Source organism: Dermacentor albipictus, chromosome 6 (assembly GCF_038994185.2).
Source record: "Dermacentor albipictus isolate Rhodes 1998 colony chromosome 6, USDA_Dalb.pri_finalv2, whole genome shotgun sequence".
In the NCBI taxonomy this organism is placed as follows: Eukaryota; Metazoa; Arthropoda; class Arachnida; order Ixodida; family Ixodidae; genus Dermacentor; species Dermacentor albipictus.
This window is the reverse complement of record NC_091826.1, coordinates 43,061,337-43,084,813: the sequence shown is the minus strand read 5'-3', so window position 1 is coordinate 43,084,813 and position 23,477 is coordinate 43,061,337. Positions and strand designations below refer to the sequence as shown.

Here is a 23,477-nt window from a genome sequence, read left to right as displayed (position 1 = left end):
TCAATATACTTCAAATTTCTATCCTTATATTAAAATATTGCAGTTTTACTAAATGCATTGTCTTAAAATAAAAACTTCCTACATAGGTTGGCAATGCTACAACCATTTTATTTTATTGCAGCAAGATTTCATTCATATTCGTTCAATAGTTCCCGAATGATAGCATTTCTTCTTTCCACAGGGAAGCAAGCATTAACCGTTCCATAATTTGAACTTCATGTTGCAGCATGCACCAGTAACTATAGGCTTTGGGGCATGGAGTTAGCGGTACTCAAGGTTTAACACCTATGACTAAGTTGGCCCATAGGGAACAGAGTAAGACAATAATGTAGGCACTGAGCAACTTGCCAGAAGAGTAACAAGAATGTGATTGTACTCAAAGTAAATTTTGCTCACGTGAGTTCTAAAGCTAAGGCTCGTGAAAATGCCATGTGCATTTCTTTTTGTACATAGAAGTGTGGGTGAGCATAAACTTACTAGTCATCTTGGCTTCTGTAAGGCTCCAAATCGATGGCCAGGCAAGTGCCAACGATAGCCGCTGGAATACCTGCAATTCAGGCAGGAAAGCGGCAGAAACACAAATCAGAAACGCGTTATTCGAATTAGCATTGAAAAGAACAAGGCAGTATGTCAGATTTGTCAATAAAAGAAGGTCCAATTCTGACTTTTGCCTACCCCGAATAAGTATACTGAAGCCTAATAAACATATTTCCAAACAACCCATAGTAGTTTTTTTATCAAAGTGAATCATTAACCATCTCTCAATTATTTAAACTTAGCGAGGACTTCAATATTGGAAAAAGCGTTCATAGCGGTGTGTCGGTTTCCCATATATCTCTTTCAGAGTGCGAGACTGAATTATTTGAAAATGCCTTTGTTTTACTTGGAACACGTTTGTTCGAGCCGGGCTGTTGCTACTTGCATTTATTTTCTTCTTAGAAGACGCTATTGTTTCCTCTCATTAGGCACGCTGTCCGCCGGGAGTACAAAAACCAAAACATGGTAGCAAGAAGGTTCCTCTAATGAGAGCTTTCAGCATTTACAGTAAGCTATAAGCAGCTTTTCTACGATAAGAAACACGTTGAAGGCCTCATGACGTTATTCTATTCCCTTTTGATGATCGGAAACATACGACTGTGAAACATAAGCTGTTTCGAGACACACTTTTCTGTGGCGTAATTTGTGTTTCCATGGATAACACGGGCTTTTTCGGCTGTGGAGCACAGGAGTCACCACATTACAGACAAACTGCCGGAAAATCTCACCCGAGCTCACTACATTGATAAAGGGTAAGCAAACGTGGCGAAAAGTAACTTTGGCAAAGCGGTAAGGCGAGCAACTACGCCTATATTTATTGAAGTCTTCAAGTTATACCGTAGCAGACGACAGCTTGTGCAGTGCAGCTGAACGATAAACCGGACGTGACGTTGATGTGACGTCGCATCGATGCGGATGTGACGCAACGCGCTACAGAGCTGGTCCAGTGGCACTTTTGTCTATTCAAAGATGCTGTGAGTCCGCGAAATGGCAGCCGCACGCAGCATGCACTATGCGTGCCAATCACCTAGCAATCTTGGTTACGATATCAAGGGATATGATCTATGGTTTCGGCATCACTCCCCGCTAGCTGTAATGGCGTGAGTGAGGCAGTGGCGCAGTGGTTGGAGAGCTGACGACAGTCAAAGCTCTCAAATGAAAAGCAAAGTGTTTTTGCTGCCGTTCCCTCTTCATAGAATGGAATGGTTGTCGCTTGTGACTGTTGTTTTTGTTCAGCATCGCGGAAACGTTCTTCGTCGGTAGTCACTTCGCGCCTGCGCCGTTTACATTCTCGTTGCTGTTCCCTCCGGCGTTCCTCGTACGCATGTTGTTCTTCGGGTGTACTAACTATGCGAGTCCGCCCCGACGATAACGCAGCTGTATTTAGTGCCGATACCTCTTTTGCTCGTATACTGCGATAACCTTGACGTCATGATTTTGTTCACGGCGAGCAAAGTGAGTAGTCATTGCTCATGGGGGGTATGAACCATTGATTTCTGTTGACGGATGCCGAAAAAACTACGGAGAGTTAGTCATATACAGCTTTCACAGTAAAATGGTTTTTTTATAAGCTGTTTATTGTCTAAAGGCTAGCATTTCGCAGACAATTTTTTTTTTGTAGTGAGCCTTCTCTGCAGCAGGACTAGCACTGCAACCACACTCCTCGTGGTCACTCAGGGGCTACGACGTTCACGCTCCTAGGCGATAGGTAGCGGGTTCGAATTCAAGCCGCTAACTGCAAAAAAAAAACCGCCTGGCGTAGCGTGATTTTGAAAGATTTTATAAAAAGCCACAGGTGGTCAAATCAATCCAGACTCTTCCACTACTGCGTTCTTCATAGCGCACTCCGCAGTTTGAAAACTCTAGAGATACCAAGCAGACGTTGGTATCATTGCAAGTATACATTCTACGCGATGCAATACTTCGCAACCCGGTCTTTGAACTGCTAAAATATTTTCCAGTACTATTTTTTCGTTAACTTTGTGTGAATAGGCTGAATATTCGGGGAGAAAATAGAATTCCAGGTTTCATCATTCTTTTTATTTCGCGCCAGCAACCCAACGACGGCAAAGCGGTTTGATTTAACGAATTTAAAAGTAGGTTATCGTATTTGGGCCACTGCGGTGTAGCAAAATTTGCTGCCGGAGGGCACGGGATAAAATCCTAGCCGTTGCGGCCACATTTAGATGGGGACAAAATCCTAAAATGCGCGTGTACCGTCCATTGCGTGCACGGTAAAGAACCCCAGGTGCTCAGAATTAATCCGGTGTCCACCCCTACGGCCTGCCTCCTAATCACATAATGGTTTTGGCACGTAAAACGCAACATTAATAATACTACTAATGTTATTAAAATTTGCTTGAGTCTTGCTAAATTGAGTGTTTGGCGCTTTCAGAATACAGGGTAATCCATATTCACTGATCAGAAACAAGCTAGGCTTGAGGATACGGCTTCAAAACGCAAAGCGTCATGGCGTTCTGGTCAGGGAACCTGAAGGGGGCATCACCACTCATAATTCAGTTTCGCATTTTATTTTGTTTTCCTTGCCGAGTCGCCTCTCAAAGTAAAAGTTACTTTCTTGCGTTCATGTGGGTGCGCGCGTGATGTAGAATGGTAATTTACTCCAAGGAATCAAATGACCTTTTTTTCCCTCTACATTCATATTTAATCGTATCGAACGAAATTCGAGTGCCCACTCACCCCACGCGATGAAGACGCGCTTGAGCATGAAGCACGTCTCGGACGAGGCGAACACGTGAACGAGCATCTGGTACATGTTGGCCGCCTCGACGCCCATCCAGGCGAGGCAGGCGAGCAGGAAGTAGTGCGTGGCCACAGCCGTGCCCAGGCACAGCTCGAACCTGGGGAAGCGCTGGTGGAGCGAACCCAGCAGGAAGGCCACGTTCAGCAGCAGCATGGCTGAGCACAGGTTGAGGAGGATCTTGCCCGAGCGGTCCTTGTTCAGGCACCTGTCGCGAGGGGGCGGATGCAAACAGTGTCGACACTCCCCGAGTTTGCACGCGCGAAACATTGCTCGCATTCCCTAATATATGATACGCAGTCGAACACGGATGTATCGAACCCACATATATAGAGCAATTGTGCAGAACGAACAGTTGTGAAAATCTCCTTGAAAACTTATGCATGAAATTCTTACTTTGTACATCGAATCACGTACGTATGGAACTTTTTTTTTTGTGATCCCCGTCGGATTCTATATATCCGGGTTTGACTATTTCTTTTTGGACACTTTTTCGCGTGATCTTACCGCGTGGTCGAGCGTGGCCTGACACTATGTGAATGAGTTGCACCATAATTTACCCGTTCTAACGGAAAGTGATCACGCCTTACCGAAGTAAGTTTATTCTATTGCATGAACTAAACTCCGACGGTATGGTTCTTTGATCGTGAGAACAATATTTCTTATAGCGGCACTAATGGAAAGTAATCACGCCTTACCGAAGTAAGTTTATTCTATTGCATGAACTAAACTCCGACGGTATGGTTCTTTGATCGTGAGAACAATATTTCTTATAGCGTCACGCTTTCTCGCAAGTTAACCATGTCTTGGCATTGCTGCTGCGTATGAGAGCCTCTGTATTTTGAACTCGGTGTGTAATATACTTCTACAGACTGCACTCACAGAACTGATTTATTCGGAGAAAATACAGGGAGACAGAGGGATGAATTTGTCGGAAGGAATGAGAGGAAGAGAGTGATTGTGAAGAGGAAAAGGCGCCATTTTTTGCAGCCCTTCATTGAGCACGGCTGAACGTCTGCGGGGATGATATACGCGTAGAAGCAGTACATTGAGCAACCGGCCTTTACCAAATCTACGAAAGTGAAGGCGTAGCCGGCATCGCGTTTAAGATTGAGGTCGAGGAACAAATGCCCCAGTTTCGCCCGAAAGGCGAAGCATCGACTGCGATATAACATTATTAGGCAGCTATAAGATAAGTAAGAATAATACTTTTATCGCCCTTGTAAACTAGTAAAATTAACAAGCCTGGTGTCACGCATGCTCAGGCAAACATGAACACACCTCACACATTGAACACGGGCACTCGCTGTCGCAACGGTGGCGCGAGGAAGAGCGGCAGCAGCAGCGAGCGAATCGACATTCGTGCTCCCTCTCGCTACAACGCCAAACTAAACAGCAAGAACGCAGCGCGCACGAAGCTATCAGCCTTGGGGGTTTTTAGACTACACCCGCCGCAACTATCTTCCGAAACGGGCCCACGCCGCCGATCTTAGCCGTGCCATACACAGCCACTGTCAGAGTAGAATGCCCTCCTTTTGCATTGCGCGCGATGGAAAACGACGCGGTTCCTCTCTGCTTTCTTTCCTTGCGAGCACGAGGTCGAGCCACCATACTCCTCGGTTCATCCTCCACTGCTTTCACTTGCACCCAAAGCATAGGGTGTGCGACCGCGATGTTGTTACACTTGGACTGTGTATTGAACATCACGGCAACGGAAACGGCGACAAATATGTCGAAAATTTGCCTGGAGTATGCACATCATTTCTATCGCAATAAAACTCGACGTGTATGCTGTGCCGAGCGCCAAGATGGCCGAAAATACCGTGAAGAAGCCCTTGACAGGGTGGTACTTATTTACAGCTAGATCTCAAGAAGTTTAAGAACCCTAGTAGGACTGTAATACAGCAAAACATCCGCTTAAAATTTCCCCCTGTGGTCCGTTTCTTTCAGTAAATGTTGTCTATAAAACAAGGCGTTCGATACTTCCCCAAATTGTGACTTAAATTTTTGTTTCCACTGGTATCGCTTCGGAAAACGGAAACACTGGTTGTAACTGATGTTTTTTTTTTTTATCACACGACGACAAAGGTGACGACCCCAACTTCCAAAACATGCAAGCACCAACGAAGAAACTTTTTTCAGGGGATCAGCATAGCAGGCTCACCTGAAGATGGAGTAGGTTAATATAGTGAAAAACAGGCCGACGATCGACATGATACATCCAACGTAGGATATGAGAGACAGAATGCGGTAGTGGTGGGGTGCCAATGAGGTTCCTGGTAGAGGATCCTATAAGAAAGGAAAAGAAAGCAAGGGATATTTACGACCTAAACGTGCAGAAGCTCTGTCAAATAAGCAAACGCAGCGAACATTTTATACCCATACAATGTTTTAATTCATTACCGTGCGACTCTAAATCTCTATTAAGCGACATACTAGTCTAGAAACCTAACTGAACTGTTATACGTGGCTAATAATTACAAGGAAGATAAGTTGTGGTTTGATTTGGCTCTTTCTTGTTATAGGCCACTGCCACAATTTCATCAACTCCCATCAGGAGAAAGATTTAGGTCGGGAACTCCTGCTTAAATATATGGCAACGAAAGAATTGTTATTATCGGCAACACCTGTGCCAGTTATTACGGTGTTTACTGCACTTCAAAGACGAAGTGTAACTGAAGTAATATAAAGTGGTGTGTTCTTAGTCGATGACGCACCTTTATTAAAATTGTCGAAAATGCCTCTAATATCAAGTTTAGAAATCCCTAACTGCGCAATAAAAACGATTTGAAAAAAACAATGTCACAGTTTTGTAAACTGAATCTAATGATACAACCCAACTAGACAAAATTCAGGGGTTATGCACTGCAATGGAATGCACCTCTAATTGGTGAGTCTGACGTTTTCAAAACCCGCGTCTTTGTCGTCTCGAGATGCCCTAGTAGATTCAATTTACAAAAGTGAAATATCTGTTTTTGGTGTGGAGTTGCGGAATTGTAAACCTAAAGTTTTTTTATTAATTACTGAATTTCAGCAACTTCCCCATATCATTGAAGGCCGAAATCGAAATACTGCTTCCAAGAGCGACTAAAATTAAATCTCTCTCAAATGCAACAATTTTCATTCAGATCAGTCAACTGGTTCTCATACGTGTGCATGTCTGCGTTTTACACGCATTTGTATAGGGCAACTGGAGTTGGCGTGGAGCTAAAACTTCCTCGAAACTTTTCCGACTCAGAATATTACCTTTTTTTTAAATAGGCAAAACATCTGTTTAAGCAGGGTGCTTTAAACAACCACTTGCCTTAAGGGCACAGTTCCACACTTCATCCCAGTTTAGGAATAGAAACTATTCATCGCGTAGCCTACATGGAGTTCACTGCTCCTGTGACAGTAAACTTTTAATGAAGCGCCAGTTATTCTTAACTGAGAAGTTTAGATGTTTAAGACTGCCAAAACGTTTCCTTTTTCAGGCAGAGGATCATCGTCTTTTACATTTAATAGTCACCTACATTATACATCAAATAAATAATGCGCTCAATTCTGGAATAAATAAAACATTAACTGAATCCGACCTAACGATAACACCACTCGAATGCCAACATTCTTAGCAATTCGACTATCTAATAATTCGAGTATCCCTGCCCAACCTTCCGATGGATTAAGGTACCGTCTAACAAAAGGTAGACGCAGTTCCATTTGGACAACAGAGGCTCAATTGTGCAGGAAATATGGAAACGAAAGGGGAAAAGCACGCACGAATCTTAGACAAGTTTTGATAAGTCCTCTCGTCGAAACATTGGCACAGGAAATAGTTTATCCGATTTTTTATGTTCTTCTATATGTCTTAGAGATTTCTAGGAATAATCGCTCAAAATAAAGAAACAAATCACTTATGCAGAACATTTTTCTATTATAATAATCACCCTAGAGCATCAAACATGTTGACAACACAACTGCTTTCTCGCGAAGATATTCGTAGTTCTGAAGTGGCTCGAACGCCCATCAAGGACCAAAGAACGTAGGTGTCAACAATGGCATACCAGAAGGAGAGAAAACGCAGTCATGTGGGTTGATGTGCAAACAGTCACGTTTCCAGACCGATTCGTTGTTACGCCGGTGGTAGACCACTCCTTACCTGAAATAAAAACACATTTTCAGGACTTCGAAATCACAACTTTGGCTAGATACAGCAGTCGTTACAATCGGACGTGCCATGAAGACTAAGCGGCTAATTAACTAGACATGTGCCGCGACTTTTTCATGTAACTAATGCGTGTGGCTTCTCCAGTTTTCCTATACTTCAGGTAGTCGTGCACTGCTATTTGCCACGGGCTATGTCGTGTTTTTTTTATATGATTTAGAAATGAAAATCAGATGGCATATTGTTTGATGCACTTATTAAAAGCACGACAAATTGTAAATCCATACTCACGGCGGTCATCCCAGAATGCACAGACGTATCTTTCGGCATTGTAAGTCGGGTACGAGTAGACCAAAGGATCGGTGAGATTTTCAATCTTGCCGTTACCAATCTTGGCTGACAGCACGACTTGCCCTGCGAACGAGAGAAAAGGATGACGCTGTGAAGGCAAACTCAGAACTTTTGGCAGCGTTCAGGGGTCTCCTTCAAGTAATTGTAGTACGGTCTCGCGTTAGCCACAAAGCCCGAGCTCCATCACTACATCAAATAATCAATCGCTCCGTATATTGCGTTTGCCCGCCTTCTGGCTCAGGAGCGACGTATTGCGATGTTTTTAGTGCACAGTTACAAGTTTCAAGTTTGGCGTGCCAGTTGAAGAGAATTTTGCAATTTCTGACAAAACCTTCCAACGAAAAGGGCTTGACCAGAAGAATGTGCAGCTTAAGTCCTCGGAATCTAGGGTTTAGGCCCTCAGTTTGATGAAACATATGTTATTCCAAATGGTTATTTCCTTCAACGGGTAAAGAGAATATTTACAGAAAATCCTCATATAAACTGTGCGGGCGTGTGTCCCTGTGCGTTTGTGTGTGCGCGTCTTTATGCGGCACGTGTGACGTGAACATGCAAGACAGCAGTGACAATGTTGAACGTTATTCCGGCCTATCATGAAAGCCCGAATGGCGGGGCAGACCACGACGCATGCGAAGGTTCTGCAGAGATCATGGTGTTCATCAACATGACATTACTGCACATTACGCAATAATAGGCCGTACTCATCACAATCTAGACATAGGTGACTCGTAGGGAAAAGCAGATGCATTCCAACACTTTCCAACCCATTCACCTGTGCTAACCAGGGACGCAGGAGTGTAGCGAGCTGGCCGGAAGAACTTGTCGTTCCGGTACGAGATGAATGCGATGCGCGGTCCCTTCTCCACTTCATGGATGGGTCGATAGGCCTCGCCAGCGGCCAGGAGAGAGCTGTTGATGGCCATAGACAGCGCCTCGAACGGGATGGTGATCACGATGTTCTGCGCCGCAGCCAGAAGACGAAGAGCGCACCGTTACCATTAGGCTGAAATTAATACAGGCTGTAAAATTCCTCGGCTGCCACGCTTTATTGCGAGGCCTAACTGAAGTTTCACAAACGCAAGTTTTATGAAGACTTCGAGATTAAATTAGAAGTGCAACATTCACTTTAAACGACCACTTCTGAACCGTCTTCTCTTAAGTCGTTTCATCGACCATTTGTAACGGCTAGCTAAAAGGGAATAACCTTGTGAAAGACAAGAAAGAAGAGCTACGAGAAGACAGGAAGTATAGCGCATTGATACTTTTAAATATGACTCATTCAACGAAATCAAGACAGTCCTGTGGGCGATGTCAAAGTATAATGTTATGTTCATTGCGTCATGTCCAACAATACTATAGTACATTATAGTTTGCCTAGGGCTTGCTAGCTTTTCTTTCTTTTTCTGCAAACTTTTACGTATTTTAGCATATCATTAAAGCTTTATGCGAAGCATTACTAGAGCTCGACCCAGCTCCTCAGGTGCGGCGGTGTCGCCTTCAATACCACGTGACACCATGACGTCACGACAGAGGAGAATGGGGCTCCAACTCGCGCCGTCGCTCGCGGCGTCGCCCCCCGCATCGGATGCGGTGAGCGTCGAGCAACGCAGCGTTCGGCGCGACAACGATTTATTCATGAAGTGCAACGCCGCAGACACCGACACCGACGACACCGGCTTTTCTGCGACACGACCTCCGTAACGCTGTCGCGTTAAAATAAAGGCTAGTATGCTTCGCATCCTGGGCGTAACCTTAGCTAAGCCACAGCCATTTTTATCGTTAACATTGCTAATACTTCCTGCCATCGAGTTTGAATGCAGAGTTCGGAGGAAGTGGCGTCGGTAACGGTAACGGCCGTAAGGCTATATGCGAAATTAAACTACAGGCTACGGTAAGTTGTACAGTTTCTAAATAGAAGCATACACTATTCCGCGTGGCACCCAAAACCCCGGGAATGGCGCTCTTCAGCTCGCACTCACGTTCCCGCCATCCTGCTCGTCCCCGTCGCCGGCGAATTCCTCGTGCAGGTAGTGGTCGCCGTTGGAGCGCAGCGAGAAGCTGAGGAAATCTTGGCCCTGGGAGAGCAGCTTCGGCGACCAGGCGACAGCCTTGACGACCAGGTTCTCGTTCTCGATGATGAGCGCGCCGGGTCCCAGCACCACCTCCGAGGTGAACCGCTCCACCACGGAAACCAGCCTGCACGTGACCCGTTAGCACGTTACCTACAGCACCACCGCTGGCTGGGACTCCGTCCCTCGGTCAAAGCTACCGAAGCGCCGAAGCGTTTGAAGCGACATTGCGCCTGTTCGATGTTCACCACCGCTAGTGACGAAGAGAGAGAAAGAGAGAAAAGAGAGGAAAGGCAGGGAGGTCAACCAGACGAGCGTCCGGTTTGCTACCTTACACTAGGGGAAGGAAAAGGGGGAACAGAAAGAGGAAAGTGGGATAGAGGGAAGAAGATAGTGACGAAGTTCAGAATTCCCCTCAAGCAGAGGCTTAGAACAACACTAGGTTGGTTTAGCTCTGCGAAATAATTTTTGTAGAATAACGATGCATTGTTGTGTAAAAAAAAAAGAAATTATGGCTATTAGCGGAGAAATACTGAAACCAATAACGTAAAATAACCTTACCTGGCCTTACTTAACCTAACGAAGTTTCTCATCTTATTATTCGCGCCGACTGGCAGCGCCCAAACCCGATTATGACGTAACGAACTACTAAGTATTTTCGCACCTTCGGGCTGTTAGTTCACAAGGTGTTCTGAATACGCGCCATAGGATCAGTCATTGGTCGCTTGATAATGCATTGTAATTCTTGTATATCGATAGCTGTTACCTAGTTCCAAGCAGGCGCTGTCAAAGTCCCCCGACATCGCACAAGGTTATCGCAGAAACTTGAAGGCCATCTTTGGTTTTTGCGCCTTCCCTGCCTTACGAAGAGCTCGTTCACGACGAGGGCGACATTTTGGTAGAGCACAAGTGTAATCTACTGATCCAGCTTTCCGCACCCCGAGTTTCAATAGCTATCGAATTCTACTGTTGAGGCCGAGGTCCTGAGTTTGACGGCCAGCCATGGCGCCTGAATTTTGATGTAGGCTAAATGGAAGGAAAAGAAAAGAAAGATTGATGTACTTACGTGTACGTCAAGAAACCGCAGGTGATAAAAATGAATTCGTAACCCTCCCTTGCGGCGATTTTAGTAGAGCCAATGTTGTGATACATCCCAAAGCACACACACAAAAAAATCACCACTTGCACCAGTGTGGGCTTGGGATGTCGTGTCCGACGAATAGATCAATGAGTCACCCATCAAGCTTAACCTGAAGTTACCTTTTAAGGTTCCTGTAAGAGGTGACGTGGTACAAACGTATTTATGTACAAACTCGGAAAACGCCGAGAAATTACAGGTTTGGTTTAACGCTGACATGAAATCGCATCCGGGAAACCCACGCGGCGCATACAACATGGTCACTTACTTTTCGACAGCCACTCCGCTGGAATCTCCTTCCTCAATGACGCTGTCATTCAGGGCGAGGAAGTTGCTGATTACGTGAATCATGGCTTGCGCGATCTGGAAAGGAAAGATAAACAAGGGTGGAAGTTTGCGAAGAAACTAAAGTTCGTTTCCATTATGAAGTATTAGAATACGTCTGCACAATAATTCGCTTACTAAGTAAAGGTACGAGCAACTTATGCTAACATAGCAACGCGGTAAGCACTACTCCCTTCTATTGCATGCTATACTTGCTATACCATGCTATACTAAAGCTAGAGGGCTGGTACTGCATAAATCCCTTTTGATAAAAGCCTTTCAAAAGCACCTTAACTAGTGGGCACCAGAGACTTGGAATCGCAATAAGGATTGCGAACGAAGCCGGTACCGAACTGCGAGTTCATCGATCTTCTATCAGCGAAGCTGGTTACGGCTAGGGTTCCGTTCATTCATGTTCTGCGTGTGCGAAAACTGTGTGCCGATACCGGAGATAGTGCGATACCGGGCCGACCCGCGGCAGAGGTGAAGCAGGCTTGAAGCACTCAGCCAACTTGCGAAAATAAGCTTAATATCATATTGGGTCCAAATGGAACCCGTATCAGATATTAAGCTGATAAGAACAGACACTACACTTTGATCCGCGTCGGCTGTGTCTACGCTCGCACTGCCCTCTCTCTTTGTTGGCGTTCAAAGCGCTTGCATATCCACTTTCCTTTCGTTCAGCTCTTCCGTGGCGGCGGTACCGATGTCCACGCGAATGCATATAAAAATCACGGTAAATGAATTCGTACCTTTGTTGAAATTCTGTGTCACTTCTTTGTCGTGTGCTATGCAGAGTGGGTTTTAGAAAAGGTTTGTTTCGACAAGAGACGATAAGAACACCGAGTCACAAGCACGGCACAATTCCACCAGGACGATAACATACAAAAAAAAAATGAAACACGACACGTTCGCAAAGTAGTGTCTCAGTCCTCAAAGTGGCACGACGTCACCTTTACTCTTCACTGCTAATGCACCAATGTCTAAACGCTCCATACCCGCAAGGCAAATTTCACAGCCACCCAGGTTACTCAAGGTGGCCTTTGAATATTCGTGAAATCATTTGCTTGGTATTTGAGATGAATTTATTTATTTAAAGTTTTACACTGTGATCGGTTCGCAGAACGTGTCTTTTATTGTAGTATCTTATTTGCATTGGCTGCGCCTGTAGATGAATACCGTCTCCTGTTTTCGACGGGAAATGCGGCGTAGGCGATAAAATAATGCCAGCCTGCAGCGCGAGGGCAATGCCTCTGCAGCGCATAAATAAGCGCATAGAGTTTGTTATAACTCTACGACCAAGGGTGCGCCGCTTAGAAGACAGCCTTGTCGTCATAAAAAAAAACTCAAACAAAAGGAACCTCCATCTCCTAACTAACTTGCAGCATTGATGAAATTATGCGGTGTATCCATAGACAATATCCTTGCGCAGCGAAGTATGGCTGCGGGCGTAACAGTCTGATTAGTGGCGGCATCGGAGATTCGGGGTGGCATCAGATTTTTGCTTGGTGCACGATGCATTACAACGAAACGTGACAGTTCAGCACAATGTGTTGGCGGGCTAGTTGGTGCGGATGGTGCGTTAGTCTAACGTGACAGGTTAGACTAACGTGCACGCACGTCGTATACCACGAATTATTGGGGCGGTTACTGCGGGCAACCAGAAAAGCCGCCCTAACAATGATTACGTAGCCGTAATGGCAGCGCCAATGCATATCGGACCACCCGTTTCGACCCGATTTCGCGCTTACCACTAGCTCTCCGCCTAGACAGAAAGAAATGAATGGTACAATTAGACATCGATTAGTCTCATCTCCCGCCGAGGGCAAAACATTAGGTAGGTTTTATCGTTATTACTGGCATCTGACGTCTGTTTCGACGCTACTACGTCTACAGGGGCGGTACCAAGCCGTGAATGTGGTTTGATTGCTAGTACAGCAGAGGGCACCCGAGCATTTTCACTGGTGATGAGGGGATGGTGGAGGGATGCCATAATGTCCTAATTGTTCACTGCATCCTTAATTCACCTTTTCCTTTCAGTACAGTAGATGATGACGGTGGCGAGTATATGGCCCATAGACATGGAGCAGACGACGCGGCGCGGATGAACATTTAAAAGTCCTTACTACTCTCTAAGGAGGCTGAAATGAACTGCTGAAAAAGCGTTAAGTGAAGCCAAGCGCTTCTCTAGGATTTATATAAAACGCACCTTATGGTTACAACGCCGGAAGAATTGTCTATTCATCATATGTTGAACATATATCGACAGGATGACAAGAAAACGCTGATCAGGCGACGCGGCGCGGATTGAAACTTCTTGAGGGGCATTCAGCTTTGCTGTTGTCTAAGCACTCAAGCAGCTTCCACACTGATGCAGGAAACGACTAAGATATGAGTATAGGCGCCTGGCTCACACCTCCCAAACACCGACAGTACTCTGTGCACTTTTCAGGAGCACCTTGGTACTTGTTAGGGTAATATATATATGGGCAATCAAGGCCTGAGAAATAAATCAAGGGTTAACGTTGCACGCCCATTTGTGAATTTCCCCGCTTGAGTGGATGTCTGTCGGTGAAGAATAATTGTTCTTGAGAGGCTGTGGAAAGAGTAGCCTACATCTCTTGCGAAGCCCGCTCTAGCACTTCATGATGAAGCACTTTCTTTTTTTTTGAGAGCGGGATGACATCCACACGTTTTATGCCTTGAGTATGTTTCTGATTTGACTATGTTTTGACGAACATACTGTTTTTTGTTCAATTGTATAGACACTCCAGGAGAAGTTCCGCCGTCGTTGTCACCATCGGCCACGCGGATCCTGTCTTGAAAGCCATCTGCAGTGGGTACAGTGTCTAGGCGTCTCGAAAGCTGATGGCTTCGTGTGGACTGTGTTCTGTCCGCTTAGTTCACGTTGAAGCGACAGGCAGCACGAAGGGAGATTCACTCACTGTTCCTGCCGCTTTTCTTACGCTAGCGCATTGACGGCGAGGGTCCACGGTAATCGAGCGATATTTGTTCATGTTTCCCTGTGCGCACATGACAATATGCTTGTCAATTGAGTTAGTAAGCGGTTGTTTAGAAGTTCCTGTACGGCAGATAAGACTACTATCCTTTCTTCGTATAGCTGCCTGTCTAATAATTTTCTATCGCAACCGACGCTCCTGCGCCTTTCGGGCGAAACTGCGACACTTTCTTTCTTCCCTACTTTATCTTTGCTATATACCTTTTCTATGCGTAAGTGCCGGAGCAATTTATCAGTTTATAACCCATATCGTCCTGAAATAAACCTTCAGTTGATACTAGCGCTTGCGTTGTGTTGCTTTGCTTACGTTTGGGCCTGTTCTCGCGGTCAATTTTTCGACAGTGTGAAGACTGGCCGACTACCTTGTCACCGCTTTCTATGCCCAACTTCCGATGTAAGAAAATTCACAACAGAATGCCACGAGCAAAGTTTAGAGAATTCACAACTGTTTGACAATCGGCATCAGTGTATCCGACACTCTGTGGCTGGTTACCTTGATGTCTTTGATGGCGTATTTAACAATCGGCTCGATCTTGTCAGCGAAGTTGCGCAGCTGGTCAGGCCTGATATTGCGCGGGTCATGTGTCAGAAGCTCCAGTTCGGAGGTGATGTTTTCTGCAGCCTGGAAGCTCTGCGTAAGGTGGGAAGCAATGGATAATCACCGAGTTATTCTTTTCGAAGCTATGTGATTGGCAATGAACAATATTCACAGAGCGATCAAACAGGTAGGGTAATGAAAGAGGCTTCTTGCCTGGAATCGACAGTGCTGTGCCGTGACCTTCATCCAGCTAGTCTGCCCATCTGCCAGCAGGCGGCACTTGCGTCGCGCGTACTTGTACTCGCTGGCCGGATTGTACGCGCCATACGGGCACTCAATCTTGGCCACGGAGCCATGCGGTACGGGTTGCCAGTGGAAAGTCCCTTTGTCAGTTTGCTGCAGTTCTTCAGGGCATGTGTCTGTTCACGGCACAAGAGCAGAGGCAGTTGATGAGGTTTCAAGTTGATGCAGAACAAAAGGTCAACCATGTGCGTGAGCGCTAACGGACATGCAATATGCTAGGCCGACGCGCATGCAAATGATCAAGAGCAAACGAGATAAACCTCAGATTGTAGGCAAACGCTACGAAGCAGTTGTCCCGATAAGGACACATTGACTTGTCGACCAGTGTTCAGCCAATGTTGGTCGCTCGATGCCTCTACCTTTTTGGTGAACTCTGAGTCCATTTTCGGATGCAACGGAGCGCATGAAAAGAACCCTTGCTTCCTACGTAGAAATCGAACGAAGACTAAACAGCTTCATTTGCACCTAAATCTGGTTTTCAGTGATCTACCAGTTTGTCATGAGCTCGTCCTTTACATGTCAGGAGGTTACACAAATGTTAGGCCACCTTAAAACCAAATGGAACGACGCGCTGCGCCCGAACTACAGGTTTGAATGCTTCGATAGCATACATTACATGCCACATTGACGTGCGCACAGGATGACAGAAGTTCCCGCGGCACGACGGGACATTTACTGGTATGGCAAGATGCTCTCGGTGACACACATGGCAGCTCCTGATTGGGACCTTCAGAGTTACCCCACAGAACGCGTCATAACTTAGTCTTGACAAGTTGACAAGCGACTGTCTGGAATTATCGTGCTTAGAGTTATTATACGCCCCCTAGCGCAAACGGTAAATAATTTTCTCGACGTGCTTGCAAGAAACGAGACCGACTGATTTAGTTTCAAACTTCTTCATGGAGTATAATGGCACGCTGCCCAGAAGTGTAACGTTTGACGGACTAAGCGTTTGTATGATCGTGCGGATTTGTAAACGACAGGCAAGATGCCTAGGTTGGAGGCTGAGGTGACTTCAGGGATTTCAGTGACTTGTCCTGCAGCCACTACGAAGCACTTGCCGTGGAAAGCGGCTTTGGACAGCTTGCTTTCTCCCTGACCTGTCTATATTCTCACCTCTGGGACGTGGTAACGTTGTCGCGCGTCACAATTTTCTTGAGCCCCTCGAACCCATAGCTCTTCTTTTTTCGCCTTGCATGAGGTAGTTTTCGAGTACGCATTACCTCTGGAGGCACATGTCCAAAGAAAAGATCTGTCTGCCTTACTCGTACATGCAACGCTTAAATTCTTATTGCTCCTACGCGACACTATTGATTAAGCTTATGAACCAGCCCAAGTGGCGTTTCATTTATAATATGACATTAATAGTAACGACTATGATAAACGCCGACCCCGAGCTCTCCATTTTTCACTCTGCGTGAGGTAACTTTCTAGTGCCAGTTATCTCTGGAGGCATCTGTACGAAGCAATGTTGTGTTCACGCCCCTTAGGGTTCCCAAGTGACACTACTGACTAAGCTTATACACTAGGCCAAGAGGCCTTTAATTTCTCGTATGCAATGACTATAAAGCTTGCTAGGGCACGTTGCCCGACTAGTTGGTTTGGGTTCATAGCTGACATACAGCAGCGCGATATGACAGGGACCAAGAATGAGAAGACACATGCACAGCGCTAACTTTCAAGTAAACTTTTTGTTGGATCGGACGCGTTCTTGATACAGTGTCAGGGGATCGAAAATAATACAAAGGACACAAACAAACAAACAAACAAACTAACTAACTAACTAACTAACAAAAGAACGTGTGATCACATAAAATATTTAGTTGAAAATTAGCGCTGTGCATGTGGCTTCTCATTCTTGGTCCCTGTCGTATCGCGCTGCTCCGGGTCTACTGTGACTATGAAGCAGTTTTTTTTATGACCCGGCGGTTCAGAGTGGTGTACCTACCTCTGAGTTCGCACAGTGGACCACCGTAGCCTGGAGTGCAGTGACAGGTGAAGCTGTTGACGCCGTCCTCGCAGTCTCCGCGGTTTTTGCACGGGCTCGACAGGCACTCGTTGACGTTCTCTTCGCAAAGGTCACCTGGAATGAGTCATGCGGTTTGACCTCTATTTAACAAAACTCACTTTCACAAGAATATTCAATATAATTAAGTGCTTTCGGTTCCACGGAACGTATTCTAAGTAGCATAATACGTTCAAATCCTCGAAATAACGAAGTGAACTTCAATATTTAGTCCACCAATACCATGTTTAGGAAGAAAATATCTTTCAAACGTTAAGAAAATATGGGAATGGTGCAATTAAGTTAGGGCAAGGGAGGCGAGTGACCTTTTGAGATAGCTTGCTGTACGAAAAATACAACAATTATATCCATCTGTACACTGATGCTTCAACCACCATGGACAGGTCTGCAGGATCACTCATTTTTCCTGTGAATGTCACTGCAGTAAAGTTTGAGACATCCCACCAGACGACGCCTACGGCCACGGAGCTTGCTGCTCTTCGTATCGCACTTCGCATAATTCGTGAGGAACCGCCTCAAAAATGTTGTGTTTTAAGTGACTCCAAGCAGCTCTGCATTGCTTGCTTTCCGTGTTACGCCGTGGACCCTACGAACAACTAGTTCTATAAATCCGAGAGCTCCTTCATCGCCTCGTCGAGCAAGAGCACGACGTCACCTTTTAGTTGCTCTTAAGCCACGGTGCCGTAATGGGCAACGAACGTGCCGATGAAGCTGCTTGTTAATTATTCCAGACAATCGTTGTGGAGCACACATAGCTTCTAGCACGCGTCCACATCGACCGGATCAGTCCTCAAATGTGTCCTCTTCCTGGACTATCCCGACCCGAGACAACGGTACTTTGTCAATTGGGGCTTCGCGTCACTTTTGTCCAATCCTTTGCCCTTCTGCAGAAAAGGGGAAACTGGCGCTGCGTGTCATCAATGTGACCGCGAGGAAACTATTGTACACGTTCTTTGCCGTCCCCCCCCCCCCCTCGATACAAAGCACACAGGCAGTCACTCGCTACCACGTTGGCCCATCTTGACGATCGGCCCCTTTGGATCAGACAGTCCTGGACAGTCGTCTCAGCGCAAGTCACTGAAGGCACTGTCGAAGGTTTTGCGTTCGAGTAGCTTATTAAAGATAGCATCGTTCTCCCCAGCATTCCCCACCTCGTCTATTCACTTTTTTTTCGTACATTTACTTTATCTCTCCGCTATGTTTTCTGCCTTTCATTTCTCCTGACCCTTCTTCCCCCAGCGCAAGGCAGGAAACCGGGACCTCTTCCGGTTGGCCTCCTCGCCTTTTCCACCCCGTTTCTCGCTCTCTCTCTTCTTGTGCTGTTCCACGAGATAAAGAAAATTTGTTCACGTTCTCGCTATCCTCGATCAGCGCCAGTGGTGCGCGCAGACAAGAATTATCTTTGGTCTCAACAAGGTTTATGAGCACTTACTGACTAATGCGCTGATAAAAAGTCAGCTGGCATGAAGAATGTTAGGTTAAAGAACTATACCGGGTGACGCAGCTAAGTCGAAACATGTTTTTTCTCTTTTAAATGAAGCCTGATTATCGGATGAAGCCAAGCTTACGGTGTTAGGAGCCTACTGACGAAACGGTTAGTAGAGACCAAAATTCTGACTTTTTACTGGTTTTGTTTACCGCCACAACGGCAACGCAGAGTAAGCAGAGTACGTATGAAAACATCACATTAGGTTCTGTGCAACGTCCTTCTTGCATAGCTCTTCTTTCTGCATCTAAAAGAAGGCCTCCGTGCTGTACAAGCCCCCAGGAGCAGCGGCGGCTTTTTGATAGTTTCGCGGGCTGTGTTTCACGCATGAAAAACAAAGAACTACACGAACGTTAATGACTCGCAAACAATTGAACGTAATGGAATCAGATGCGCTCCAAATACCTTCTGCTGGCATTTTGGGGACAAAGTAATGTAATGAAAGATGGTTTAAGTAATCAGTAATAATTACCATAAGATTATTGTCACGGTACTATGCATCTAAAGCTGCATCGATGAAGAAGACGCTTTTTCTCTAGGGCGCGCTCTCGGATCGCACCTGCTAGGGAGATTGCACACACTGTTTCAATCTATACAGTGTGGCCAAACCCCCTCGCGGGTACGAGCCATGTTTTGAGGCAACAACAACAAGAACAATCTTGTAAGAGCGCCGGATGGCCCTGTAAATATATTGCAAATACGTTTTCTCTTTCAGTTTGCCTGCGCGTAACAACGTGGACACAAATTACTGGAGGATTCTCCGCGAGTTTTACAACAACGTGTAGCTTTGGTTCATGCAGAACAAGAGGCACCACTTAAAGAAAAAGAAAAGAAACGATAGACCAACGCGTAATTTTTGATACCCTCAGTTTCCCACGTCAAAAGTCTAATTTGAGTTAAATGTTAAAGCAAAGCCAGCACTCGTCTCTTTTGACATTTGGGAGCAAGGTTTCAGTTGTTGGTGTGTCAAGAGAGGACATACACTTAAGGAATTATTTCTGCTATCGTAATGAGTTATTTATCAAAAACTATTTCATTGTATTCTTTTGTAGGAATGTACTCTCGGTGGCTAGATATAAAGATGAACTGTTTTTCTTTCTCCAATTTTTCTGCATTTCACTTGCTGCTTGAACTTTCCGCGGATAGACACGCTCTGCATTGGCTGGAACCCCCGGTGTCCGAGCCCGTGGTAACAGACTTGACTATCAAACTAGCTTGCGACAGGTGCGCATATGCGCGCACAAACTGAAGGCAACCTATTCACTAGTTCTCATTCGTGTCCACAAGCCGCAACCACTGCATTTCATAGCTCACAAAAAAAAAGCTTTATACTCAGGGCGGAAGGGGTGGGGGGGGGGGGAGTTCATAGCTCACAAAAAAAAAGGCTTATTCTCAGGGCGGGAGGAAAGGGGGTGGGTGGGGGGGGGGAGAACACCTGGTGCTCGCCGTCGGTGGGCGTTAGAGGGACACAAACACTCGAGCACTCCCACGCACCCGCAAGTGCCGCCATGCTGAACTCGACTGCCGGATGTCGAGCTAAAAGCCCCGAAACCAGGAAATCACCCCCGCGAGCCGTGCTATACGTCCGGGAAGTGCACTTCCACCCGTCTCTTCGGTGCAGCGCCGGGAAGGCCAAAATCAGGCGCGGTCTGAAGCTTTTTGCTCGAGTGGGCTCGTAGAATTACGTTTTTTTTTTTTTTCACACCCAATGGAATATTTTCTTCGAATGGAATATTTTTTTTCGAATAGTTCGCGAACAATGCGCGTTCTTGTTACCACGAATGTCGAGCAATCGTGACATCCTGATGTTCACAACATGCCATACTCTCTCCGTCATACCACGGCCAGGTTATAGCGTGCTTCATTAAAAAAAAAGAACAAAGGGAGCACTAGGAACGGATAAGCAGTTGTCCGCAAACTCGAGGCTTTTTCGGAGTGTACGCGGTCGTTCATCGTCATGGAAGTTTATAAAGTTAGCCTTGTGTACCAAATACTATATTTATATACTGTCGCAGCTATGCAAGTGCGTCGCCTGGGGCCGGCACCTCTTTTCCCTTTTTCTTATTTTCCTTTTCCTCACCTACTTCGCCCCTTTATTCACCGCTATCGCTATTTTTTTTTAAGGCGTTAGCATTAGGAATGTAAACGTGTATAAAGTATGGGCATGCGAATTGTGGGAAGATGGTCATGTGATAGAGGTACCGAGTAGGTGAGTAAGCTTAGAAGAGTGCATGTGTTTGTTTATGTGCATGTGTATATGTATGTACATATTGCATACAGGGTGCCCCACGTCACCCGCCGTGGTTGCTCAGTGGCTATGGTGTTAGGCTGCTGAGCACGAGGTCGCGGGATCGAATCCCGGCCACGGCGGCCGCATTTCGATGGGGGCGAAATGCGAAAACACCCATGTACTTAGATTTAGGTGCACGTTAAAGAACCCCAGGTGGTCGAAATTTCCGGAGTCCTCCACTACGGCGTGCCTCATAATCAGAAAGTGGTTTTGGCACGTTAAACCCCATAATTTTAGGGTGTCCCACGTAACTATAGCCAAACTGCAGCTTTTACAGCAGTGCACACAACTGACACATGACACATGGCGGGCGCTCGAGAGGCGACTGCGCTTGTTTATCACTTGGCGAGCCGTGCGACAACTAAAGCACTTACGCATTCGCACTTTCTCTCACTAAGCGCGAAAAGCCGGTATGCTGTCGTGTCAGGCATTCACGTGGACCTGCGTCCCCATGCGGGTTGTTTCGAAATGCCCAAGAAAAACTCTTCAAGTCTCCTTCTGTTGGGTATTTTACTGATCACCAACATTGCATGCCGGTAATGCGACGGTTGCAGCGGGTATGGACGCGAGCACGAGAGAAAAGAAACGTGTACAGGACAAAGCCATGTGCACCAGCGTTGCTAATGCTTTCTTTTCTTTTCTTTAAAGTACTTAGGTCGCTGTCCAGTACAACCAATATATAAATAACATCGCTGAGTGCTTGATCGTAATCGTAACGACAGGCTCAGAATTTCTATCTTTATGTTTTCATTCCTCCTAGACTCCTCCCTATACTATATATTCAAACTGTATCTTTAAATTACCTCCACGCTCCGAACGTAACGAGGGAAAACAACTCCCCATTTTCTCAAGAGATATTGGATCCCAAGATCCCGCTCTGAATAGAAAAACAGTTTTTACGAACCGAGGCGATTCACGAATAATCTCATCAGTCCGCCTTGAGAAATGCCGACAAATGCAGGCGCAAGTATCGTCCTTTGGGATAATGTGGGGGCGACGCATTCAAGTCAGACGAAGTGTCCGGAACAATTTTGGTAGGTTTTGTTACAGGTTATTTAAAGTTCTGCCAAAGAGAAATAATAAAATCGACAAGTGTCCGAACGGCAAGATTATCGTTCAAGTGACTAAACACTCGCTAAATTTAGCGACTTCACCAAGTTACCAGCACAGGTTTGCACAGTCCGGCTACGTCTCGTGATAACGACAGCGGTAGTAGCATGACCTGCCAACAGCTCGTTCAGGGTGGTTTGCACTCATGGTCTCTCTCGGCCTGCCACTTTCTGAAGTGCTTCTGTGACTTCGATCTCGTTGCTTCAGGAAACACAAAGGGCCATGAAAAACGTTTGCAAGAACCGAGTAATCCTTGTGCATCTATACTAATGCAAGCATTCGGATATTAGAGGATGAACCATGAGGCTCCTGAAATAATGTTTGAAAAAGAAATGAACATAAGCAGATCTCATGCTTTGGCGGGAATAAGCAGCGATTTAACAGGGATAAGTGGGTTAGTTGGTGGTCGTTATTGGAATGCATCATGTAACCGCACAAAAACTGCCTCGCATCTTCTGTTGAAGTTCCGCGCCTGTCCTGTGTGTTCCTTCTTTGTCCCTCGTTTTTGTGCGGTTACATGATGCATTCCAATAAGCAGCGAAGCTATCTTCCATGCCAACGCGAATGTCGAAGCAAATGTTATGCAAACGCAGCACGTTAGTGACTCAAATGTCCGTACTTAGCGCCGCAAACGGAAAGTAAACTTGCGCAAGTGTTTCGCTAATGACGCAGACGTTTAGATGCAGACGCGGCGTCCACTTGATCGCGACACAAATGCGCAATAAAAAGGCACATTTTCTTTACCCCACGCCTCTTCAGAATCGCCAGCGCTCTTAGTTACCGGCCCGAGTTTTTCCAATGCACAATTTCACACGGCTGTATTTCGCACACGGCAGTCATGAAATGACACCGCTCGAGATGCGCCGGAGAAGCTCCTGCCTCGCATCTTCTTTTCTCACCGTCTGTTCTCGGTGTTGTGTTATATCTAATGGCCTTCACGTGACCAGTTGCACATACCCTGCTATTCAAGTTGTCTATGCGCGTGCATGTTCAATGTCACATACGCAGTTACCCGATCATGGGTATGGTTGTGGTGTATACACAGTGTGGGCTACTCAGTGAAAGAACACCCTCAAAGGGGAGGGAACTTACCAAGTGAGGTACACTTTAATAATTGTGGGATTTTAAAATAGGGACCTCAAGCTTCGGGGTGACTGAACTAGTGAGCGCTTCGCGTTGCCTGGGTGACGCGGCGCGGACGTCTAGTGATAAAGGGATTGGTTAGCTGATGATGGTGATTGGTGATGAATTCGGTTGACACCTCCCCCAAAAAAGGGCGTGGTCGAATAGTCGCCTAGCCTGTTTGAGGCAACCAGCTATTATAGTTGTCTATTGAAGTCTAGCATTTTGCTCCTCTTTACCTCATTTCTCCTCTCCTCAT

At 46.0% G+C, this 23,477-nt stretch overlaps 1 protein-coding gene, 1 long non-coding RNA gene and 1 other non-coding gene across 6 annotated transcripts in view; 1 reads left to right on the top strand and 2 right to left on the bottom strand.

Annotated features, from left to right (window-relative positions):
* The window catches only part of LOC135920736 (adhesion G protein-coupled receptor E2-like), a 565,456-nt gene that overhangs the window by 8,702 nt on the left and 533,277 nt on the right, over positions 1–23,477 (bottom strand). For all 4 annotated transcript variants that reach the window (XM_070540404.1, XM_065454971.2, XM_070540403.1 and 1 more), the window contains exons 7-17: positions 17,133–17,267; positions 15,095–15,300; positions 14,837–14,974; positions 11,269–11,363; positions 9,773–9,989; positions 8,566–8,752; positions 7,734–7,856; positions 7,342–7,436; positions 5,463–5,587; positions 3,238–3,506; positions 478–547 (exon numbers count right to left, since the gene is read on the bottom strand). In XM_070540404.1, coding sequence (XP_070396505.1) covers positions 478–547; positions 3,238–3,506; positions 5,463–5,587; positions 7,342–7,436; positions 7,734–7,856; positions 8,566–8,752; positions 9,773–9,989; positions 11,269–11,363; positions 14,837–14,974; positions 15,095–15,300; positions 17,133–17,267 — 1,660 coding nt within the window. The remainder of the gene's footprint in view (positions 1–477; positions 548–3,237; positions 3,507–5,462; positions 5,588–7,341; positions 7,437–7,733; positions 7,857–8,565; positions 8,753–9,772; positions 9,990–11,268; positions 11,364–14,836; positions 14,975–15,094; positions 15,301–17,132; positions 17,268–23,477) is intronic.
* LOC139061009 (uncharacterized) overlaps positions 1,267–23,477 on the top strand; it is a 102,227-nt gene continuing 80,016 nt past the window's right edge. Inside the window, exon 1 of the long non-coding RNA XR_011515141.1 lies at positions 1,267–1,289. This is a non-coding gene — a long non-coding RNA (uncharacterized lncRNA). The remainder of the gene's footprint in view (positions 1,290–23,477) is intronic.
* On the bottom strand, positions 11,754–11,936 carry LOC135920765 (U2 spliceosomal RNA). The gene has a single exon (XR_010570298.1). It is a non-coding gene; the product is annotated as a U2 spliceosomal RNA (small nuclear RNA).